This window comes from Nicotiana tabacum, chromosome 2 (genome assembly GCF_000715075.1).
Source record: "Nicotiana tabacum cultivar K326 chromosome 2, ASM71507v2, whole genome shotgun sequence".
NCBI classification, from domain to species: domain Eukaryota; kingdom Viridiplantae; phylum Streptophyta; class Magnoliopsida; order Solanales; family Solanaceae; genus Nicotiana; species Nicotiana tabacum.
In genome coordinates, this window is record NC_134081.1 from 50,053,437 (window position 1) to 50,078,774 (window position 25,338).

The 25,338-nt window shown below is 39.9% G+C and overlaps 1 protein-coding gene across 2 annotated transcripts; it reads right to left on the reverse strand.

Moving 5' to 3' along the window:
• Positions 1-1,293: 1,293 nt before the first annotated feature.
• LOC142170714 (uncharacterized) lies at positions 1,294-24,478 on the reverse strand. Of its 2 annotated transcripts, none has more exons than XM_075232975.1 (4): positions 23,951-24,478; positions 21,633-21,696; positions 3,293-3,361; positions 1,294-1,519 (listed from the first exon to the last, which is right to left on the reverse strand). In XM_075232975.1, exons 1-3 carry the CDS (start codon positions 24,476-24,478, stop codon positions 3,333-3,335), a joined length of 621 nt encoding a protein of 206 aa, XP_075089076.1. In that variant the 3' UTR covers positions 1,294-1,519; positions 3,293-3,332. The 2 variants fall into 2 exon arrangements, with proteins under 2 accessions (XP_075089076.1, XP_075089075.1); XM_075232974.1 differs by lacking the exon at positions 1,294-1,519 and adding an exon at positions 1,556-2,590.
• Positions 24,479-25,338: the final 860 nt, after the last annotated feature.

Sequence of the window (25,338 nt, forward strand, 5' to 3'; positions counted from 1 at the left end):
CGATCTCGGATTGGTGATTTGAAGGTTCCAATAGGTTTGTAGTTGATTTTGGACTTAGTCGTATGCCCAAATATAGATTTGGAGGTTCCTAGGATGTTCTGGATCTATTTGCCGAAAGTTGGCACTTTGAAGGTTTGGAGAGTTTATAGGTTTGACCGGGAGCTAACTTTGGTATTAAGGGTTTTGATTGGTATTTGGGGACTGTGGATAGGTTTATTTGGTTGATTGGAACTTATGTGCAGAGTTTGGTTTGAATTTGGAATGTTTAGGCATGATTTGGACGTGTTTGTGGAATTCGGGAAGTTCGGAACTTAAGAGATTGATCTTGATAATTGATTATTGGTTTTCATGTTATTCCTGGTATTTTGAGCATTTGGATAGGTTTGGAATAGGCATTCAGACTTGTTGGTGTGATTGGACGGGGTCCCGGTGGCTCCAGTGTGTTTCGGATGGGTTCCGGAACATTTTTGGTATTGAGGGCAGTTCTGGTACTGGTGTGTCGCACCTACGAGGTTTGGGTGCATAGGTACAACATCCCACCTGCAAATGGATAGGCATTGATGGGGGCAGGAGCTGGGATCTGAAGCACCGCTTCTACAAAGGTTATTGCGTAGAAGCATATGCACAGAAATGGAGTGTAGGTTGCACCTGCGAGATCGCAGAAGTGGAGTTTAGCTTTAAAGGTACGAAGGGTTGGCTGATTGGTTAGCCTTGCAGATACGAAGATTATGCCGCAGATGCGACATCACTGAAGCGGGTTACTAGGCCGCAGGTGCGAGATGCCTGACAGGAGGGTTTTAAGTCGAGTTTTATGTCATTTTTCATTATCTGAAGTTTTGGAGCTCGGCTAGTGGCGATATTTGTGGAGATTTACTTCACTACATTATGGGTAATAATTCTCATTTGGATTTGACTATTTATCTTGGAGGAAAATTGAGGTTTTAGCCTACAACTTAAGAGAATTGATTTTGGGGATTTGAGGGTCGATTTGGACTCGATTTTGGAAATCACATATTTGGACACGTAGGGTAATGGATAGTCGAGATCACCCCTTTACTCGGGTTTTGGCCATGTGGGCTCGGGTTGACTTTTGTTGACTTATTGGGAATGGAATAAAGTTTGAAACGTTATTGTTAGGAATTGATTCCTATGTCTTTGTTTGACAATATTGGGTTGTTTTTTGCTAGATCCGAGCCAGTTGGTGTCACGACCCAATTTTCCCTCCGTTTGGGTATCGTGATGGCACCTAGTCTTAGGGACTAGGTAAGCCTAACAATAATTTAAACAATAATATTATTTAAATAGAATCTCTTACAATTCCCAAAATCAACATTACAAGTCATAAGCTCTACAAAGTGTTCTCTAGAAAACTTCTAAATACAACTGTCCAGAAATAAGAATAAACAGTGCAAAACGAAAACTTGAAGGTGACTCTTAAGCCTGCGAACGTAGCAGCAGGTTTACCTTGAGTCTCCACAGCAATAGTCCACACAGCTAGCTAACGAATAAGTACCTGGATCTGCACAAAAATGTGCAGAAGAGTAGCATGAGCACACCACAGCGGTGCCCAGTAAGTATCAAGACTAACCTCGGTAGAGTAGTGACGAGGAACAGTCAAGACACCCACTGGTCTAATAAACTGAACTGATATAAGTACATGAATAACAGAAGTATAATGTCTACATAAGCACTATGCAATATGACTAACAATACAATAAGGGTATTAAAGCAAGAAACAACAAGTATCAACGGAATATCATGAAAATGACGCAGACAAAGTGAATGGAACACAACTTAAATTCGGAATCATGAATACAGCAAGGACAAGTAATAACTCAGTAACTACAACCACTTTTACATCAGGTTTTAGCCAACAACTCCACGAGGTTCCGAACCTCGGACAAATTCACAACTCATGGGTCTCAATACCTAAACCCTAACACTTGGCATCCTGTGCCCTCATAACACCTCATAACCACACTGACGACTCACGTGCCAATAGAGCCATTCTCCCATAGAAGGCAAGTAAACAAGGGTGAGCATCTATGCTTAACAATATCAAGAACACCTCTTATCCGATAAGAGTGTTTAACTACGTGTATGCTTGTGCAAGTGTCTTAACATAGTCCATACTAGCAAATAAGCATAAGGAAGAAGAAGAACGGACAACACGTAGAATATTTTCTCACGGCTTTCACAAGATAAAGCTCACACAGGTACGTATACCACTACACAAATATCAACAACAAGAATGCCCCTAAGCCATAAATAATCACAAATCAATCCCTGACACAGCCCACCTTGTCTCGACATGTGTGCAATAGTAACATAAATACCCGCCTTGTCTCGCCGCCACACGTGCATAATAATGTTCCCCCTTGTCTCGCCACATACGCAACCCACATATATATATATATCCATATCCCGCCTTGTCATGCCGCATGTGCAAATATAAATGGTAACAATAGCATGGCAGAAACCTCGTGCAACCCCATAATAACAACCGCACGGCAGAAACCTCATGCATCATAATAATAACAACCGCACGGTAGAAACCTCATGCATCACCACAACAAGTACAACAGCAACACTGACAAAAATACAAAGTACGACAAGTAAATCAACTCAAGAATTTTAATTTACAAAGAAACGGTAGAACCAATTCACAAGGAATAACCAAAGTAAAGAATGCTAAACGTAAAGAGAACAGCTCAACAAAGGGAGAACTAATGTGCAGCAACGATCCCACAATATACACTTCAACAACAGGGAAGCTAACACGAATCAAATAATGCCAAATAAAATAAGTCGACTAAGATATAGGATATCTAAACTTCTTTTAAGGTTGAGGAAATTAAAAAGGATATTCAACAATTCAATTAAGGATAAGCAGCAAAAAAATAATCATAACCTCAATTAAGACTGAACAATTATAGGATGAAATAATATAAATTCCAAATAAAGATAAGCAGTTATGAAAAGATAGCATGGCTATAAAAGAGATAACAATTTCAGTTAAGGCACATATGAATTAAGTAACAATAATAGTGGGTCATGAAGCAATTGATTCTAATTAAGCAGGTAGATGTGAATCTAGTAATTAAGATATATAATCATAACAAGAACAACTGCATATTCAATGAATACAAGGACCTAAGAACCCTAAAAGGCCAACTTCCCACAAATAAGTCCGTGCACGCACTCGTCACCTCGTGTACACGGACTACAATCAACATAGAAGACTCAAATCCTAAGGGGAAGTCCCTCACACAAGGTTAGGCAAGATACTTACCTCGAACCAAGCTCAAACAGTCTGTAAGAATGCCCTTTGCTCAATTATCCGACTCCGAATGGTCCAAATCTAACCAAACACAATTGCATATCATGAATACAACGATAATAGACTCATTTAATTAATGAAATCAATATTTTAACAAAAATTCCAAAATTTGCCCAAAGAAGTCGACCCGGACCCACGTCTCGGAATCAGGTAAAAATCATAAAATATGAACACCCATTCACTCACGAGTCCAACCATATAAGAATTACACAAATTCGACCACAAATCCCCTTCCAAAACTCGAAATCTTTATTGAAGAAGTTCTTCCAATTTTTCTCAATTTCAACCCCAAAAATCCGAAACTAAATGGAGAAAACAACTATAGATTAATGGAACACAACCAAAAATGAGTTAGGAATCATTACCCCAAAGCTTTCTCTGAAAATCCCTCGAAAAATCGCCAAATTTGGAGCTCTCAAGTCCAAAAACGAAGAAAGAAACCAAACCCTCGAATTTCTCTTTTCTGCCTAGGCGTGACTGCACCTGCGACATAATTAGCCGCATCTGCGCGACCTCTCGCTTCTGCGTGCCAAAATCCGCTTCGCGGAGCCGCTGATGCGCACAAATTCTCTGCACCTGCGGAGACTGTCAAGTCCATCTTTTCTCGCACCTGCGCCTCAACCTTCGCATCTGCTCCTCGACCTTCGCATCTGCGGGCAACGCAGATGCGGAATTTTCCTCGCACCTGCAACCCCTGGCACTCCTCCACTTTTCCGCTTATGTGCTTGCCTCTCCGTACGTGCGCTCCCGCACCTGTGGTCTCTTCACCGCAGGTGCGAAAATACCAGAAGCCTGAAGACTTAGCAGTAACACAAATCAAACTTTTAATCCATTAAGCACCTGAAACTCACCCGAGACCCCCGGGACCTCAACCAAATATACCAACCAATCCTAAAACACCATACGAACTTAGTCAAGCCCTCAAATTACATCAACTAACGTTAAAACTACGCATCGCACCATGAATCAAACTTATAAATTTTTAAATCTTTCAACTTCTAAAACTCGTGCTGAAACCTATCAAATCAACCCAGAATGATGTCAAATTTTACAGGCAAGTCCCAAATAATATAACGGAACTGTTCCAACTCTCAGAATTGCATTCTGACCCCGATATCAAAAAGTCCACTTCCGGTCCAAATCTCCAAAAATTCGACTTTCACCATTTCAAGCATAAATTAGCTACAAACCTCGGATTTACAGTCCGGACACGCTCTTAAGTCCAAAATCACCCAACAGAGCTAATAGAACCGACAGTACTCCATTCCGGAGTCATCTTCATATTGTTTTGACTACAGCCAAAATCCTAAGACTTAAGCTTAAGTGTCCCAAATCACTCCGAATCACTCAGTAATTGAATTGAACTACGCACACAAGTCGAGTCACATAATACGAAGTTGCTCGGGGCCTTATGCCACTAGACGGGATTTAAATTCTCAAAATGACCGGCCGGGTCGTTACAGTTGGAGGTTATTTCCAAGGGGAAGGCATTCTTGGAGTATTGATTTGGCTCGTTTGAGGTAAGTATCTTTCCTAATATTGTGTGATGGAATACCCCTTGGGATGTGACTTTATTTGCTAATTGGAGTGTGTGAAAAGTGACATATATGCGAGGTAACGAGTGTATATGCAGATGTTATGTTTGACATTGACTGGATCGGACCTTAGGATTCTAGCATGCTTTGTTTGGATTGTATACTTCTTGCGCTACCTACTTGATCATTTTTATGGTTACGTGAACAATTTGAGTCATGTTAAAGTCCATGTATAAGCTTGATATCGTGTTTGAGTATGAATCTTGATTTTTTATGGCGTACCCGCCTAATATGAGTTGTAGTTTTACACTTCGCACATACATACACCTTAGCATGTCATTTTCCTCAGTCCTTGATTATGTGACTTGATATTTGTTGTTCGTATACATGTATTCTTGTATATGTTTTTCTGTGATATGGACTGGTAGAAAGCACGTGAGTTGTTTGTGCGGATGTTGTGATTATTGTACGTGAGTTGTCTGTGCAGCGTATGGATAAGGATTCATCCCCTTAGGGACTTCATCTCATGTTCTCCTTGATGAAATGTTTGGGCTTTGTGTATCTTCTCTATATGCAAACTCCTTGGATGTATACATGTTTCTCTTATTGCGTATCTTCTCTATATCTAGGTCACGGAATATATTCATGCCTTCTAAGTATATCTTCTCTATATGCCGCATGATTTAAGAAATGATTCAAATTATGTATCTTTTCTATATGTCAATCTATGCAACATGGCTTATCTATTCTTATATATCTTCTCTATATGCTGAATTGTTAGACTGATTACCATGCTTAGATTCGGGTACTGTTGTTGTGTACATATATATCCATGAACTGTACAGGTTGATTAATGAGTATCATTGACCATTCTCGCCACTAACTTATCGAGGTTAGTCACGATACTTACTCAGTACATAGGGTCGATTGTGCTTATACCGCACTCTACACTTAATTATGTATATCCCAGAGTTAGACCCAGCTGAGCATTGGAATTTGTGGCTATTTTTGTGGAGACTTGAGGTAGAGTTGCACCCTAATTGTTGTCCTTGGAGTCTCCTTCTGTAAGGCCCCGTGAAAATTTTCCTAAAAATCGGGGTTCTATGATGCCGGGGCAGGCGTAGAGGTTAATAATAGTGAGCTGGGGAGTTGAAAAATATGTTGGGCAGAAGTAGGCATTTCCGCGGCCTATTCTGCGACCGTAGAACCATTCTGCGGACCGCAAAATGGTCGCAGAATGGGTCAATTTTCTGGATCATTTTGATGTCAATTGCGCGGCCATTATGCGACCGCATAATCACTTCGCGGGCCGCACTCTTGTCGCATATCCCGCTTTGGGATTTTTCGGAGGGAGGTTCTATGGTGCACTATAAGACCGCAGAACAGGTCTGTGGGCCGCATAGTGACCGTAGACCTGGTCAGTTCCTTTCTAGTTTTGGCACCCAAATTTCGCGGTCATTTCACGGACCGCATATTCATTATACGGTCGCATATGCGACCGTAGAACTTGTTCTGGAGCTTCATTTTTGGGGTTTTTAAAACCCGACCCTACTTCGTTAAAATAGATATAAGGGGCCATTTTTTAGCAAAACCTGATACTTTAGAGTGAGAAAGAGTTCTTAGAGTGGGGGAGTAACTTTCAACCTATTATCCATCAATTCTTTCTCAATCATTGAGGATTAACAAAGGAAGTCTTCATCCCAGTATTTTGAGGTATAGCCGGGGCCTTGTTGTCAGCATTTCCATATTACTCTTCTATTGTACTTAGAGGCTCCGTAGACAGGTTGTGGGTTGTGGTTGATGTTGGATATTGAACTAGAAATATTGATATTTGGAAATCATGTTTTTCATTAATTCTATAAACTCGTAATATTTTAGAAATTATGAATGAAGCTGCTAATGGGAATGAATTGGAAGTTGTTAATAAAATCTTTTCAGCATTTGATTAATGGAGTACATCTCCTATTTATTCATGGATGAGTTTGGGTAGAAGAAAATCTAACAGGCTTTCTCGGTCGGGTTCTCTCGGTTAAGCGCCGATCACGCTCCCCGAGTTTGGGGCGTGACACCTTCTCTCAGTTTACTATTGTATTCGATTCAGATAGTGTATTATATTATCAAGCTTGTATTAATATGTTAAAGTTCATGACTCAGTGTTACTAGTTTCTGAGGGATTATTGTATTTGTTTAATATTATTTATGCTATTAGACCTTTAGTCTCTTTTATTTCTATATTGTTATTGTTCTTCTGCTACTGTTTTATGGTTGTTTTGCCTTGCAAGTGGTTTAGGCACCATCACCACCGGTGGGGGTTTGGGGTCGTGACATATAAAGCTTCATCTAACTTTACAAACCAATTCTTACGAGAAGAACTAATCATTTTCTTAAGAATTCATTTAAGCACCTAGTTAAACACTTCAACTTGTCTTCTAGTTTGTACATGGTACGAGGTTCCTATTTTATAAGTCACCCTATACTTAGATAAAAGTGCAGCAAACTGCTTATTCACAAAATGCGGCCCATTACCACTACTGATCACTCGAGGTGTCCCAAAGCAACTAAAGATATTCTTTTATAAAAATTCACATATCACGTGAGCATCATTAATCCAAGTAGGGGTTGTCTCGACCCATTTAGAGGCGTAGTCAATGGCTACTAGGATATACTCATATGAATGGGGCGATGGGAACGACCCCATAAAGTCAATATCGCAAACATAAAAAATTTCACATACCAAAATCGATTTCAAAGGCATCTTGTCCCTTTTGCTAATATTACATGCCCTTTGACATTTATCACATGTAGCCACATATGCCTGTGCGCCTATACAGATGGACAATAGAAATCGGCATTCATGACCTTTACCATAGTACGATTTTCATCATAGTGCCCTTCAGCTGCTCTATCATGGGAATGAGACAGAATACTTGCCATCTCTTTTTCTGGTGCATATTTACGAATCATTCCATCTACACGTAATTTAAACAAGAAAGGGTCATTCCAAAAGTAACGTTTTACCTCACCTTGCAATTTTCTCTTTTGACCGTAGGAGAGATCTCGAGCAACCATCCGCTAGCTAAATATTTGGTTATATCAACATACCATGGTGTTCTTTCAGAGACAGCAGCAATGGAGAAAATCTGCTTTTCAGGGGACTCTTCCATTATTTCCACAGTCTCTACAGGTGGTGTTTCAAGTCGAGATAGATGATTCATGACTTGATTCTCAATACCCTTCCTATCCTTGATCTCAAGATCAAAATCTTGCAACAACAATACCTACCACATCAGACACGGTTTGGACTCCTTCTTACTCAGCAAGTATTTCAAGGTTGAGCAGTCTATATGCACTATTACTTTACTCCCCACAAGATATGATCTGAACTTGTCAAAAGAAATGACCACTACATAGAAATCTCTCTATGTAGTAGCATAATTCAACTGGGCATCATTCAGAGTTCGACTTATATAGTAAATGGGCCTGAATATTTTATCTTTTCTCTACCCTAAAATTGTTCCCACAGCTACATCGCTTACATCACACATTATCTCGAAAGTAAAGCTCCAATTTGATGTCACTAGAATAGGAGCACTAATGAATTTCTCCTTGACCAATTCAAATGCCCGTAGGCACTCCACAGTAAACACAAACGTCACCTCCTTAGCTAGCAATGTTGTCAATGGCTTGGTAATGCTTGAAATATTTTTGACGAACCTTCAATAAAATCCATCATGTCCTAAGAAGCTCTTAATTCTCTTCACTAAAGTCGGTGATGGAAGTCTAGAAATAATATCAACATTTTCTCCATCAACATCAATACCATTTGTAGTCACCTTTTGGCCCAGAACAATTCTCTCTTTAACCACGAAGTAACACTTTTCCCATTTGAGTAACAGGTGAGTGGTTTCACAATGTTTAAGCACAAGTTCCAAGTTTTTCAGACAATCATCAAATACATCACCAAACAAAGAGAAATCATATATAAATACCTCTAAACACTTCCTATTCAGATCTGAGAAGATAAACATCATGCACCTCTTAAAAGTGGATAATATGTTACACAACCAAAATGGCATCCTACGGTAAGCAAAATTCTAGCCGAACAAGTGAAAATGGTCTTCTTAATATCTTCATGGGCAATGGGTATCTTATTGTAGCTTGAATGTCCATCTAAAAAGCAGTATTATCTATGACCGGCCACATTTTCATGTATTTGATCAATGAATTGAAGTGAAAAGTGATCTTCCTTGTTGCATTATTCAACCTCCTATAATACAATACACATTGTACCTCACGACTATTCTTGTAGGAATCAACTCATTGCCCTTGTTCTTTACCACTTTCTTGCTCTCTTTCTCTGGTACAACTGCATAGGGATAAACTATATGCTATTAGAGATGGCAAAAATCACTCCCTCATCAATCAATTTGACTATCTCTTTTTGAACCACCTCCTCCAAACTTTTATTCAGCTTGCATTAGGGTTGCACTACTAGATTGTTATTTTCTTCCAGTAAAATTTTATGTATGCAAATGGCTGGGTTGATTCCCTGATTATCAGCTATGTTCCAACCAATTGCCTTTTTGTACTTCTTCAGTAGCTCACCTAGCTTCTATTCCTTTTCACTGTCAAGTAAGCAGAAATAATCATAGAAAAATTGTTAGTTTCAAGAAAATCATATTTCAAGTGATTAGGGAGCACTTTTAATTCCACACTAGGCTTAGACGCCTCCTTTTTTACTTCCTCCTTGTCTACTACTTGATTTTCAAACTCAAGAGCTTCTGCCTCTTTCTTGATTTCAGGATCTTCATCCTTCACTGTGCTAGATTGAGTGATACATCTTTCTAGAGAATCATCTACAAGCTTGTCAAACTTATACTTCTCAGCCAACTCACCAACAACATCCACCTTGAAGCAAGAATAGGTAGTCGACCCATCAATAGGGTACTTCATCATCCTTTTCATATGGAAAACTATATTTTTATTCCCCATGATCATGAGCTTCCCCTCATTTATTCTCCATGACATTTTTAAAGGTTAAGAATTGCCTTGTTGTGTAGAGGAATGGTCTCCCAAGATCAGAGGGACCTCCTTGTTCACCTCAATATCTGCCACAAAAAAATCTATAGGAACACAAACTTATCAACCCGCACCACAATATCTTCAATTATCCCTTCCAATATGATGGTGATATGGTTAGACAGTTGCAAGGACACTGTATTGATTTGATCGCTCCAAGCTCGCCTTCTATTTTTCTGAAAATAGACAAATCCATTAGATTTATAGATGCTCTTGAGTCACACAAGGCCTGTTGAAACTCTCACTCCCAAAAGAGCATGGTATGGTGAATCTTCCAAGATTCTCATATTTCTAAGGGATCTTATTTTTCAAGATAGCACTGCAGTGGGTATTAAGTTTGACCACTATTGTCTTTTCCAACTATCATTTGTTGGACAAGATATCCTTCAAAAGTTAGCATAGGCAGTTATCTGAGTGAGTACCTCTATAAACGAAATATTCACATATAATTACTTGAGCATCTCCTAGAATCTCCCAAAACACTTGTCTAGTTTTTCTCTCTTTATCTTTTGCGGAAACTATAATGCATGCATGTGTTTTCTTTCCTCAACTTCATGATTCTTTTTGTGCTTACCCTCCTCCTTTTTAGTAGCATTGTTCTCACCATATAGTTTACCATTTTTTAGCTCTCTACTGTTTCAGTCTTCTTACTCACAACCTTAACTTTTGTTTTCATAACAGGGCCTGCTAATGTTTTGGCATTCCTCAGATACACAAATTTTATTGTCTCTTTTAGATTCTTCTCGGTATCAGCAGGAAGGGTTCCAGGAGCTCTCTCAGATAATATATTGGCAATTTGTCGTATCTGTCTCTCTAAGTTCTGGATAGCAGTACCGTGGGTGTCAAATCTCCCATCAGACTTTTTGATGAACACTTTCATGTGGTCTTCCATACTTGACTGATTAGACTTTGGTAGCTGGTATTGTTTCCTTTGCTGATTCTAAAAACCTATAGGTTGTTATCCTAGGGTCTAGGATTATTCTGCTGCCACGAGTTTAAACTCCCATTTGGCGAGCTCCATGAAAAATCTGGGTGTCTCTGACCCATAGAATTGAAAATTGTTGCCTCATTGGTAGTTCCCTCTATTGAAATTCTCCACAACATTTACTTCTTCATCTGCGGTTATGGCCTGATATTCATATGTTGGGTGCCCCGTTTCACAAAAATCACAAGCCATTTGTGGCTCACTCTGACTTAGCTATGGTCAACTTCCGGATTTCTTTTGCCATAGAGTCAATTTGAGATTACATAGTAGTGTTGCAATCCCTTTGATGTATTCCAACTGCCTTTCTCCTCTCGTTTGCCTCTGCAGACCACTAATTTGCATCTTTAGATGACCTTCGACTACATTACTTAGAGTTGGCCTGGAGTTAGGTATCAGTCCATCCAAAAAAATCTTAAATTTGCATCCACAATTCAATTCCATTATGCTGATATTTTCTAACTATCTCCTTGAACCTTTCACATGCCTCAAAAACTATTTTCGTGTCCCTCTGGCAAAAGTTATGGATTTCCTTTCTAAATTTCTTGTTTTTGCAGAAGAGAAATATTTATCAAGAAATTTGTTAATCATATCTTCCCATGTCCTAATTTATTTCGTTGGCGAACTCTGCAACCAGTGCTTGGCATTATATTCCAGTTAAAAGGGAAATGCTCTTAAATAGACAGCATCCTTCGATACCCCGTTGTACTGGAACATATCCATGATTTCATCAAAATCCATTACGCGAGTATTTGAATCGTCATTGAATTTGTCTCGGAAAATACAATTATTCTAAATCGGTCTGGAGCATCCCCTGCTTCAATTCAAAGTTATTTGCTGTAATAGGTAATGTAACGACCCGATAGGTCATTTTGAGTATTAGCTTCCTTTTCATTATTTCAAAACTTTTCTTGGCTCAATTTGATAATTTATGACTTGCGTGAGTGGTCCGTGTCGATTTCTGGAAAGTTTATATGTGAAATTATAAAGAAAATGTGATTTTTGACTTTAATATGGCTAGAGTTGACCACGACCAACATTTTTGGTAAATGACCTCGGATCGGTATTTTGACAATTCTGGTAGGTTCGTATGATGATTTTGAACTTGTACACATATTTAGTTAGGGTCCTAGGGTGATCGAGGCTATTTCGGCGCATCATGTGAAAGGTTGGATAAAATGAATTTTGAACTTGAAAATATTGAGATTTAATGACTGATTCTTGAATTTTGATGTTATTTAGATGATTTAAGCTAGCGAGCGAGTTTGTATGATATTATTATACTTGTGTGGATGTTCGTATTGGATTCTGAGGGGCTCGGATATGTTTTGGATAGTTTTGGATAACTGATGCAGCAGCTAGTGTGATGTCAGGCTCGCAATTGTGAAGTGGGACTGGGAGTTGGGGTTTCGCTTTTGCGAAGAACAAGTCACATTTGCGACCATGAGGGACCTCGCATTTGCAACACTCATAGACTAGGCACAGGTTCGCTTTTTTGCGAAGCATGGTCCGCATTTGCAATGAAGGGGGCCTTCGCAAATGCGAAGGGAGAGTCGCATTTGCGCCAAGTGTGGAGCTGAGACGTTGATCGCATTTGCGATTAGTGGTTTGCATTTGCGAACATCGCAATTGCGAACAAGGTTTTGTAATTGCGATATCTGCAGCTGGGTAAAATATGAAAATTTCAAGACTTAGCTCATTTTACACCATTTTAAAATAGTAGACTCCATAGAGGTGACTTTAACTTATTTTCAATCAATTTCAATTACTTTTTAATGAATTTCATCATCAAATCCAAGAATTTCAAAGTAAAAATTGGGGATTTTGGGTAGAATTTAGGGATTGTGAAATTGAGATTTAGACCTCGAATTGAGGTCGGATTTCGAAACAAATGATATATCTGTGATCGGGGGTGAATGGGTAATCGAGATTTGGTCTTAATTTTGGATTTCGACCAAGTGGGTCCGGTTGACATTTTGGTTGACTTGTTCAATTATGTTAAAAATTGAACCTTTTTCATTCGAGGTAGTTTCTAATGATTTTTTTGAATGGTTTGATTGGTTTGGAGGCTTGGTCTTAAAGGAAAAGTCATGTTGGATTGCTGATTGTGTTTCGAAAAGAGGTAAGTGTCTTGGTTAACCTTGATTTGAGGGAAATAGGGTAGAATTGAGTCTATTTGCTATGTGAACTATGTGTTGGGGGCGGCATATATGCAGGGTTATGGGTGTATATGCGTTGGCCATGGGATAAGCATAATTAGCCTTAATTGTGCCATGTTATTTGTGTATTATGTCTTCCATGCTTTAGGTAGATTGCTTAAATCTTTAATTTCTCGTATTCATGTTATTTTCTATGATTGAGGATATTGAGATATTGGTGTTGAGATCATTTAATTGCTGATCGGTTGTTGGTGCCATTTTGTTGGAATATTCTCATATGAAGAGTTGTGTTAAAATACTATTGTTGATGTTGAATTTTCTTCTCACCTTGCTGGTAATGTGCGGTATGTGATTGCTTGGTGAGGAAGAGTGAAATGCACGAAGGGTGATGTCATGCCTTATTTAAGTATTAATATTATGGCTTGAGTGAACATGAGGATATGCATGAAGTGTGTTTCCGTGCTTGTTATTATTTTATAATGTGAGAAAGTGAAAGCACGAAGGGTGATGTCATGCCATTATTTTACATTATCAAGTGAGGATGAGAGTAAAAGCACGAACGGTGATGTCATCCAATTGTTTTTACATTATCATGTGAGGATCAAAGTAAAAGCACGAAGGATGATGTCATGCAACGTTGTTAATTTCATGCTCCTACTTTGATATTTGGAATGTGGGCTTGGATTTGTGGTTTCACTATTTACTTTTGAAAGAGGCTTACTCGGTAACACTTTAATTTATGTTTCCATTTTATGCTCCCTTACCTGTGTACTTGTTATCTCATTCACTTATCATTATTCCGCTATTATATTTGATACTCTATCTGTTATTTTGTTTCTTCTGATATATAACTACACATGTTTTATGTAGGTGTCTTGTCTTAACCTAGTCACTACCTCGTCGAGGTTAGGGTAGATACTTACTAAGTACATTAGGTCGGTTGTACTCATACTACACATCTACACATCTTGTGCAAATCCGGATATTGGTACCGGCGGAGTTCTGAGAGGTGCTTAGCAGAAACCGGGCACGTGATTCGAGGTAGATCTACATCTCATTCGTAGGCCTTGAGTCATCTTCTTATCTTTTCTCCATTTAGTTTCGGACAGTGCTGTATTTCTTTCAGAACAGTGTATGTAGAAAACTCTAGAAGCTCATGTACTTGTGACTCCACATCTTTGGAAGGGTTGAACGTTAGTATGGATTTTAGACTTATCTGGTTCACTTGCGAGTTGCTTTTACTTTTTCTTGTTATCTTGTTGATTAGTCATTTATTGCAATTCTTTCATAATTTTTTATTGTGTGCTAGCTTGCCGAGCAAGCGGTATTGGGCTCCATCACGAACCCGATTGGTTGGGATTTCAGGTCGTGAAAAGTTGGTAATAGAGAACTAGGTTGCATAGGTCTCACGAGTTAGTAGAGTCTTTAGAATCGGTACGGAGACGTCTGTACTTATCTTCTAGAGGCTATAAGGCATTAGGAAACTTCACTTTCTTTCTTTCATTCTCTATCGTGCAACTTTGTTTTATCATTAAGTTTGAATCATTCTTCCCTTATTCTCTCACATATGGTGAGGAGGCTTACGTCATCTGCAGCTGATCAGGAGCCGGAGCCCTAGATAGTAGCCACTACTAGGGGTAGGGGCCGGGGCCGAGGCAGATTTAGAGGTATAAGCATAGCTCAGCGTAGATCGCACACAGCGCCACCCATTGTCAAGCCTGAGATAGAGTAGGATGAGGAGATCCTAGCCAGTAGCACCTGCTTATGTCCGAGATGGGTTCATTGCTACCCTAGTGCTTTAGGATGCCTTAATTCGCATGGTTGGTCTTATGGAGAGTATGGCTGATGCCGGTATGTTTCTTGTAGCACCAGTTGTTTCTCAGGCCAGGGGAGGAGCCCAGACAACTGCTACTCACACTCCAGAACAAATGGCTTATGGTTATCAGACCCCAATAGTTCTACCAGTTGAGGCGGTTCAGCCTATTATTTCTACACAACCCAAGGACATACCCGCAATGTCGGCTGATGAGCTAAAGATTTTGGACAAGTTCACCAAGTTGTGTTCCCCTCACTTTAGTAGTACAGCTTATGAGGACCTTTGCCAAAAGATCTTGCGCAACGTGGGTATAGTGGAGTCCAATGGATTATATTTCACAATATTCCAGATGCATGGTTCTGCCAAGAGGTGGTGGCAGGTGCATCTGCATGACAGGCCTGCGGGATCACCTCCTCTCACATGCGCTCAGTTCTCACATTTGTTCTTAGAGAAGTTCATTCCCTTCACTCAGAGAGAGGAGTTGCGTAGTCTGTTAGAGCGCCTTCTGTAGGGTAGCATGACCATTTCTCAGTATGAGACTAGATTTGTGGATTTGTCACGCCATGCAGCTATCCTGATCCTACTGAGAGGTAGAAGGTGCGGAGATTCATAGATGGTCTTACCTAGGGAATTAGACTTTAGATGGCCAGAGAGACAGAGTCTGATATTTCTTTCACTCGGGTAGTGGAGATTGCTAGGAGGATCGAGTGCATCAGAGGCCAGGATAGGGAGACGACCTAAAATAAAAGGCCCGTCATTTTTGAGGATTTAGTGGTGCCTCGTCTGGATGCAGGGCATACTTTGGTAGAGGCCACCTATCAGGTCGGTTCAGTTAGCTCTACAGGTCACCCATGGTGCTTAAGGCAGCCACAATGCTAATAGACATTGTCCTGAGCAGCAAGCATATAGTGCACCTCCAGCTCCGGTTAGTGCACCTCCAATACAGATTTACCAGGGTGGTTATTCAGGTTGACAGGGAGAGTTTCAGGGTCAGTAGTCACGTCAGCCGAGGGCTTATTATACATGTGGAGATCTGAGGAACATCATAAAGTTTTGCCTTAGGTCACAAAGAAGTATGCCACGGCAGGGTACTCGTGCCATGGTTCCGGCATTGATGGCTCCACCACCCGCACAATTAGCTAGAGGCGGAGTTGTGGCAGCCCGAGGTTGAGGCTAGTTTAGATAGAAGTGGAGGTCAGTCAGTTAGAGGTCATCCCAGAGGTGGAGAACAGGTTGGTAGGGCTCAGCCCCGTTGTTATGCATTTCCAATTAGACCTGAGGCGGAGTCGTCTGATGCAGTTATTACAGGTATTATCTCAGTCTATCATAGAGATGCTTTCGTGTTGTTTAATTCGAGTTCTACATATTCTTATGTGTTGGCATATTTTGCTTTGCATTTGAGTATGCCTCGTGATTCTCTTGCTGTTCTTATTTCTGTGTCTATACCGGTTGGAGATTCCGTTGTGGTTGATCAGGTATATAGGTCTTGTATGAATACTATTAATAGATTTGTTATAGTAGTCGATATTTTGTTGTTGAACATGGTGGATTTTGAGGTCATTCTTGGTATGGATTGATTGTCTCCGTGTCATACTATCTTGGATTGTCATGTCAAAACTCTGACTTTAGCCATGTCAGGGTTGCCTAGATTAGAGCGGAGAGGGACCCTTAATCACTCCACTAGCAGGGTGGTTTCATATTTGAAGGCTCAGCATATGGTCGAGATGTATTGTTTGGCGTACTTGGACTATATCCGATATTCTAGTACGGAGCTTCCTTCTATGGATTTGGTACTGGTTGTGAGGGAGTTTCCTGAGGTGTTTCCTACATATTTGTCGGGTATTCCACCCGACAGGGATATCGACTTTTGCATTGATTTGGTCACGGGCAATCAGCCTATTTCTATTCCACTGTACCGTATGGCTTCAGCTGAGTTGAAAGAATTGAAGGATCAGTTGCAAGATTTTCTTGACAAGGGATTCATTAGACCGAGCATTTCACCTTAGGTGCGTCGGTGTTGTTTGTTAAGAAGAAGGACAGATCGATGAGGATGTGCATAGATTATCGGCTATTGAATAAGGTCACTATCAAAACAAGTATACGGTTCATAGGATTGATTAATTGTTTGATTAACTTCAGGGTGCCAAGGTGTTTTTCAAGATTGATTTGAGATATGGCTACCATCAGGTGAAGATTAGGGCATCGGATAACCCTAAGATAGCTTTTAGGACTCGTTATGGTCATTACGTGTTTTTGGTAATGTCGTTTGGCTTGACTAATGCTCCAGCAGCATTCATGGATTTGATGAACCAAATGTTCAAGCCTTATTTAGATTCCTTCATGATTGTCTTCATTGATGATATTCTTGTTTATTCTCACAGTAGAGAGGAGCAGGAGTTACACCTGAGGATTGTACTTCAGGCTTTGAAGGATCATTAGTTATATGCCATGTGTTTGAAGTGTGAATTCTAGTTAGACTCGGTTGCCTTTTTGTGTCATGTTGTGTCTTCTGAGGGTATCAAGGTGGATCATAAGAAGATTGAAGCAGTTCATAACTGGCCTAGAACTACTTCATCTACAGAGATTCGAAGCTTCTTGGATTTGGCGTGCTATTATCGTCGGTTCTTGGAGGGGTTTTCATCTATTTCAGCCCTATTGACCAAGTTGATCCAGAAGGGTGCACTTTTCAAATGGTCCGACGAGTGTGAGGAGAGCTTTCAGAAGCTCAAGACTAATTTAACTATAGCCCTTGTATTGGTAGTGTTGCCCACAGGTTTGGGATCTTACATTGTCTATTGGACTTGGCACGGTATTAATACAGGACGATAGGGTGATTGCCTACGCATCTTGTTAGCGTAAGTTTCATGAGAAGAATGAACTTGTGCATGATTTGAAGTTAGCAGCCATTGTTCACGCGCTCATGATTTGGAGGCACTATCATCACGACATTCCATGCGAGGTCTATACTGACCATCGGAGTCTCCATCATCTATTCAAGCAGAGGCAACTTAATTTGAGGTAGTGGAAATGGTTAGAGTTACTGAAATACTATGATATCACCATATTATATCATCCCGTGAAGGCCAATGTAGTGGCCTATGCCTTGAGTATGAAGGCGGAGAGCATGGGTAGTTTGGCATTTTTACAGAAAGTGGAGAGGCCAATAGCTATAGATGTTTGGGCTTTGGCTAACCAGTTCGTGAGGTTGGATGTTTTGAAACCTAGTAGGGTTCATGCTTGTGTTGTGGCACAATATCGTTGTTGAGCGCATCAAGGCTCGCCAGTTTGATGATCCTTGCTTGTTGGTGTTGAAATGCACAGTGCATCGGGGTGGTGCCAAGGATGTCATGATTGGAGATGATGGTGTTATGCAGATTCAAGGCCGGATTTGTGTTTCGAATGTTGATGCGTTGAGAGATTTGATCCTTGAGGAGGCTCCAAGTTCACGGTATTCCATTCACCCAAGTGTCACGAACATGTATCGTGACTTGAAGCAGCACTATTGGTGGCTGAAGATGAAGAATGACAATGTTAGACATATCTCTCGGTGTTTGAATTGTCAACTAGTGAAGTATGACATCAGAAATCGGGTGGGTTGACTCAGAAGTTAGTAATACCGGAGTGGAAATGGGAATGCATCACTATGGACTTTGTTGTAGTCTTACCAAGAACCTTGAGGAAGTATGACACAGTATGGGTTATTATGGACCAGTTGACTAAGTCTGCATACTTCATTCTTGTAATGACATCCTATTCTTCATAGAGATTGGCTCATATTTACATTCAGGAGATTATCCGCATGCACGGTGTGCCCATTTCTATCATTTCAAACAGGGGCACACAGTTCACTTCACACTTTTGGAGAGTTGTGGAGTGTGAGTTGGGCACGCGGGTCGAGCTGAGTACCATATTTTATCCTCAGATAGACGAACATTCTGACCGTACTAATCAGATTTTGGAGGATATGTTGTGGGCATGCTCTATGGATTTCAGGGGTCAGTGGGGCTAGTTTCTACCTCTACCAGAGTTTTCTTACAACAACAGCTATCAGTCGAGCATCCAGATGGCTCCATACGAGGCCTTATTTTGGACATGATGTCATTCTCCGGTTGGTTGGTTTGAGCACTGTCAGGCTAGATTGTTGGGCACGGACTTGGTTCATGATGCTTTGGAGAAGGTGAAGGTGATTTAGGAGCGGCTCCATACAACAAATTCCAGGAAAAAGAGTGATGAGGACCGAAAGGTCCGGGATGTGGCTTATATGGAAGGTGAAAAGGTTCTTCTCTGAGTGTCGCCTATGAAAGGCTTGATGCGATTTGAGAAAAAGGGCAAGTTGAGCCCGAAGTTTATTAACTAGTTTGAGATCTTGGAGAGAGTTGGGGAGGTTGCTTATAGACTAGAATTGCCTCCTAGCTTAGCATGGGTACATTCGGTACCATGAAGATCAGTCACATGTTTTAGACTTCAGCACGGTGCAGCTTCATGAGAATTTGACCTATGAGGAAGAGCCGATGGCTATTCTAGACCGGCAGGTTCGGACATTGAGATCTAAAGATATTCCTTCTATGAAAGTGCATTGGAGAGGTCAGCTGATTGAGGAGGATACTTGGGAGTCTGAGTGCCGACATGAGGAGTAGATACCCGCACCTTTTTGCCAGTCCAGGTACATTTCTAGGATCATTCGAGGACGAACGTTTCTTTTAGATGTGGAGAATGTAAAGACCCAGCAGGTCGTTTTGAGCATTAGCTTCCTTTTCAGTGTTTCGAGATTTTCATAGCTCAATTTGATGATTTATGACCTGTGCGTGTGGTCCGTGTCGATTTTTTGGAAATTTTATATGTAAAATTGTAAAGAAAATGTGATTTTTAAGTTTAAATGTGGCTACAGTTGACCACGGTCAACATTTTTGGTAAAAGATTTCAGATCGGTGTTTTGACGATTCTGGGTAGGTTCTTATGATGATTTTGGACTTGTACGCATGTTTGGTTGGGGTCACGGGGGACCCGAGGCTATTTTGGAACATTATGTGAAAAGTTGGAAAAAATGAGTTTTGAACTTGAAAATCTTGAGTTTTAATGATCAATTCTTGAATTTTGATGTTATTTTGATAATTTGAGCTAGCAAGTGAGTTTGTATGATTTTACTACACTTGATTGGATGTTAGGATTGGAGCCTGAGGGGCTCGGGTGAGTCTCGAATAGTTTTGGATAGCTGATGCAGCAGCTGGTGTGCACGATCTGAAGAACTCGTAACACCTTGCGCACAGATCTTAGAGTAGAAATTGGGGGCTTTGGGTAAAATCTAGGAATTTTGTGAAATTGAAATTAGACCTCGAAATGAGGTCGGATTTCGAAATAAATTACATATCTAGGCTCGGGGGTGAATGCGTAATTGGAATTTGGTCTTAATTTGAGATTTCAACCATGTGGGCCTGGGTTGACTTTTTGTTGACTTTTTCAATTATGTTAAATATTTAACCTTTTTCATTTTAGGGTAATTTCTAAAGCTTTTTTTGAATTGTTTGAACGATATTTAACTAGATTTAATTGGTTTGGAGGCTTGTTCTAAAGGAAAAGTGGTTTGGAGGCTTGTTCTAAAGGAAAAGCCGTGTTGAATTGTTGATTATGTTCCGGAAAGAGGTAAGTGTCTTGGTTAAACTTGATTTGAGGAAAATAGGATAGAATCGAATCTATTTGCTATGTGAACTATGTGTTGGGGGCGACATATATGTAAGGTCACAGGTGTATATACGTTGGCCATAGAATAAGTATGCAGGCAGAATTAGCCTTAATTGTGCCATTTATTTGTGTAATATGTCTTCCATGCTTTAGATAGATTGTTTAATTCTTTAGTTTCTCGTATTCATGTTATTTTCTATGATTGAGGATATTGAGATATTGGTGTTGAGATCATTGAAATCTTGATGGGTTGTTGGTGCCATTTTGTTGGAATATTCTCATATGATGAGTTGTGTTCAAATACTATTATGGATGTTGAATTTTTTCTTCTCACCTTGCTTGGTAATGTGTGGTATGTGATTTCTTGGTGAGGAAGAGTGAAATGCACGAAGGGTGTTGTCGTGCCTTATTTATATATTAATATTATTGCTTGAGTGAACGTGAGAATATGTTTGAAGGGTGTTTCCATGCTTGTTATTATTTTATAATGTGAGGATGAGAGTAAAAAATCTCAAAGGGTGATGCCATGCCATTTTTTTTACATTATCAGGTGAGGATGAGAGTGAAAGCACAAAGAGTGATGCCGTCCAATTGTGTAACGATCTGACCAGTCGTTTTGTATAATTGCGCCCCTTTATTTTTGCAAGCTTGTAGATGAAATTGAAAGCTGCTCGACGACTGCCTCACCCTTTTCTCACGACCCAATTTCACCTATAGGTCGTATGACGCCCAACACTATAGCTAGGCAAGCCAACAAATAAATTAAACCTATATCAATTATTTTCAGAATAATTTTTTAAGTAATTTTATTCTTTTACTAGCAATATTAAAGAGAATAGAAAAGATATCGGTTAATTTAAATTCAAGAAAATAATACCAATTCCAAATTCTACCAACGTGTGTGCCAAGACCTGGTGTCACAAGTATATGAGCATCTAGTAGATTATGCAAAACTCCAAATACCGTCTGAAATAAAAATAGATAGAATAAAATGCAAGAAGAGGTACTGGTTGCTGCAGAATGGCTCAGAAAGGCAGCTCACCACTACGCCTCTGGATAACGTGGATGTAGGATGATAGGTCCTCCACTAGTGAATGTCTCAGATCCTGTACAAAAAGTGCAGCAAGTGTAGTATGAGTACGTAAACAACGTATACCCATTAAGTATCAAGCCTAATCTCGAAGTGGTAGAGACAAGATGGTCGACTTTGACACTCACTAAGGATCAACAATATTAAATAGAATAAAATAGAATTTATTTAACCCAGCATGATTCACAAAGTCAACAATAATTTTATTTAATCAGCAGAAATAATTAAACCCTCAAATGCAACAATTCTCAATATATTAATTAAATTCTTTCAATTTCAATAAATTTCAAATTTATCAATTAGCTTTACAAGCTGCAATAAAAATTCAAGTATCGTGTAATTATTATTATTATGCACGATTTTCTTCCGAGGTCGTACGACCCGATCCAGAGTGTCGTGTACACTACCGAGTGACGTGAGGCGCGATCCATAGATGCATCTATCCTGTCGAGGCGTTCGGCCCGCTCCACAAGAAAGGAGGACATTTTCTTATGTACCTCCGGAATGAGAATATATTTATTATAAGATAATTTCGGGAGAAAGAACAATTTCTCTTAATAATTAATTAATTTAAACAGAAAATCAAGTATATGAAATTTTCATCCTTTAATATTTTTATCTAACAATTCACAATATATATATTCACATATATATATATATATATATTAATTAAACAAAGAATACAATTTACACAAGTAATTCATGCTTTGAGTCCTAAACTACCCGGACTTTAGCATTAATAGTAGCTACGCACGGACTCTCGTCACCTCGTGCGTACGGAGCCCCCACAATTAGCACTAATTATTACTTTAATTACCTATGGGGTAATTTTTCCATCACAAGATTAGACAAGAAACTAACCTCATCTTGCTCCAATTTAATCCACTAGTAGGCCTTTTCCTCGATTATCCAACTTTGATTGGCTCGAATCTAACCAAAAATAATTCGATACAGTCACCAAAAATTATAGAATCAATTTCATACGAAAATACTACATTTTCAATAAAAATTCCGAAATTATTTAAAAACTCGTCTGTGGGGCCCACGTCTCGAAATCCGGCAAAAGTTACGAAATCCGACAACTCATTCAATTACGAGTCCAACCATACCAGTTTCACTCAAATCCGACTCCGAATCGATACCGAAATCTCAAAAATTCGTTTCTATGAGATTTCAAAAAATTTTCAAATTTCAATCTCAAAACACTAATTAAATAGTGAAAACAATGATATATTCGTGTATATTGACCAATCCTCGGCCTCAATCTATAATTCCTCCTTTATAATTCTGCCCAGGCAGCCCTCGATCATGACCTCAATCCTCGGCCTCGATCGTGGTTCGATCATGGCCCTCAATCATGGCCTCAATCCTTGGCCTTGATCGTGGCTTCGATCATGGCCTCGATCCTCGACCTCGATCATGGCTTGATCATGGCCTCGATCCTCGGCCTCGATCGTGGCTTCGGTCATGGCCCTCGAGCCTTTGCCTTCGATCATGACCCTCGAGCCCTGCCTTCGATCATGACCCCCGGGCCCTGCCTTCGATCATGACCCACGATCTTGGCCCAGAATTTCCAGCAGAAGAGAAAATTGCAGCAGATGTTTTAAGTCCAACTTTTGATCTGTTAACCATCTGAACTCACCCGAGGCCCTCGGAACCTCAACCAAATATACCAACAAGTCCTAAAACATCATACGAACTTATTTGAAACCTCAAATCACATAAAACGACGCTAAAACCATGAATCACGCTCCAATTCAAGCTTAATAAAACTTAAAATTTTCAACTTCTACATTCGATGTCGAAACCTATCAAATCAAGTCTGATTGACCTCAAATTTTGTACACAAGTCATAAATGACATAACGGAGTTATAAAAATTTTTAGAACTGGATTCCGACTCCGATATCAAAAAGTCAACTCCCCGGTCAAACTTCCAAACTTAAATTCCTATTTTAGCCATTTCAAGCCTAATTAAACTACGGACTTCCAAATAAAATTCCGAACACGCTCCTATGTCCAAAATCACCACGCGGAGCTGTTGGAATCATCAAAATTCTATTCCGAGGTCGTTTTCTCAAAATGTTGACCAAAGTCAAACTTGGCCTTTTAAAGCCAACTTAAGGAACCAAGTGTTCCGATTTCAACCCAAACACTTCCAAATCCCGAACCAACCATCCCTGCAAGTCATAAATCATTAAAAGCACATACGGGAAGTTTTATTTTAGGAAACGGAGTTCTAAAAGTCAAATGACCGATTGGTCATTACACCTTTGCTCCAAAATATTTCTGCCCAGCATCGTCACCTGAGCATTGGGTTGCTTCATCAGTTATATCTTGATAGCTATCTCCACAATCTTCTTCTTCCTCCTCTTCAACTTGCTCAGCCCAACTCTTGCGATTAACCGCAATTGCACTCGTCGCAACTTGTTGTTTCTTAGAACTAGTCTTCTCATTTGTAGAATTTGATTGTGTAGGTGATGCCCTACCTTTCTCCACATGTTGATTGTTACCTGTAGAGAGTAACGGATATCCTGAATCATCTGTTTGCTCACCAACAACCGTCTGTGAAGGAACCTCATGAACCGAGGTATTCAAAGTAACCAATGTAGCGTTGGTCTTTGGATTTGTGTTTATGAACATCGCTGCCTGAGCATCCTTTACCATTTTGGCAAGATCTGGATTGCTAAAATGTAAAGTTGGTGAGGCTGCATTAGACACTTGGAATGCCCCAGACTTTTGGTCGTCAACAGGAACAAGATCTTTTAAGCCTTTTGTTCGAGCCTCTACATTCTTCATGGACTGCTAGTGTTTCCCACTGCCTGGTGACTTAGAAACCGTAGATGTTGAAGCTAATTCCTGATCAACCTGATTATTTGATGTAGTAGACTGTGTTCTATTAATTGGAGCTTTATGTTTAGGAGCTGGAGCATTCTTCTTGTTTGGTGATCGATTCACTACTGCCCATTCCCTTTCATTTGATTTTTGCATTGCTTGGACATCTGACTTTTGAGAAGTTACTGTCTGTAAGGGAGCTGTAACAGAATTGCCATAAAAAACATCTCCTGTTTTGCCCGGAGATAGTAGCTGCCCAGCTTGCACAGCAGTTGATACAAGGGCTGTTGGTTTTCCTAATGTAGCAGTACTTTTAATAACTCCAGCAGTAGCTAGACAAGCTGCTGCCTTCCTCTCTAATTTATCATCACTAAACTCATCATTAATACCAACGTATCGAGCTGCTGTGGAACCAGATTTGTCTTGAGTTTCATGCACCTTCCCAGCTATGTCTTCGATCCCAAACACCCGTCCATTTTTTGCTTCTTCTCCTCTACCCAAAACATCAACATCTTCAAATTCTTTCCCTTCAGCTTGAACTGGAGTTGCTATTAAATCTGCTGGTGTTTTAGCTAGATACACGTGCAGGTGTAGTTCTAACATCCCCAGCAGTAGGTCTTGAACCAGCTCCATTCACTGCAACATTTGCCACCACATGTGAGACTGCTGGAACTGGTCATTTTCCAGCTTTGTCAAATTGTCCTAACACTGCATCTGCTGCATTATTCTTAGCATAGATTGCTCGAATAGCTGCAGCTAATGCACTATCATCCATCATCTGTTGAAGATGTCCAGGTTCAATAGCTGAACCTTTAGAAGCTCCA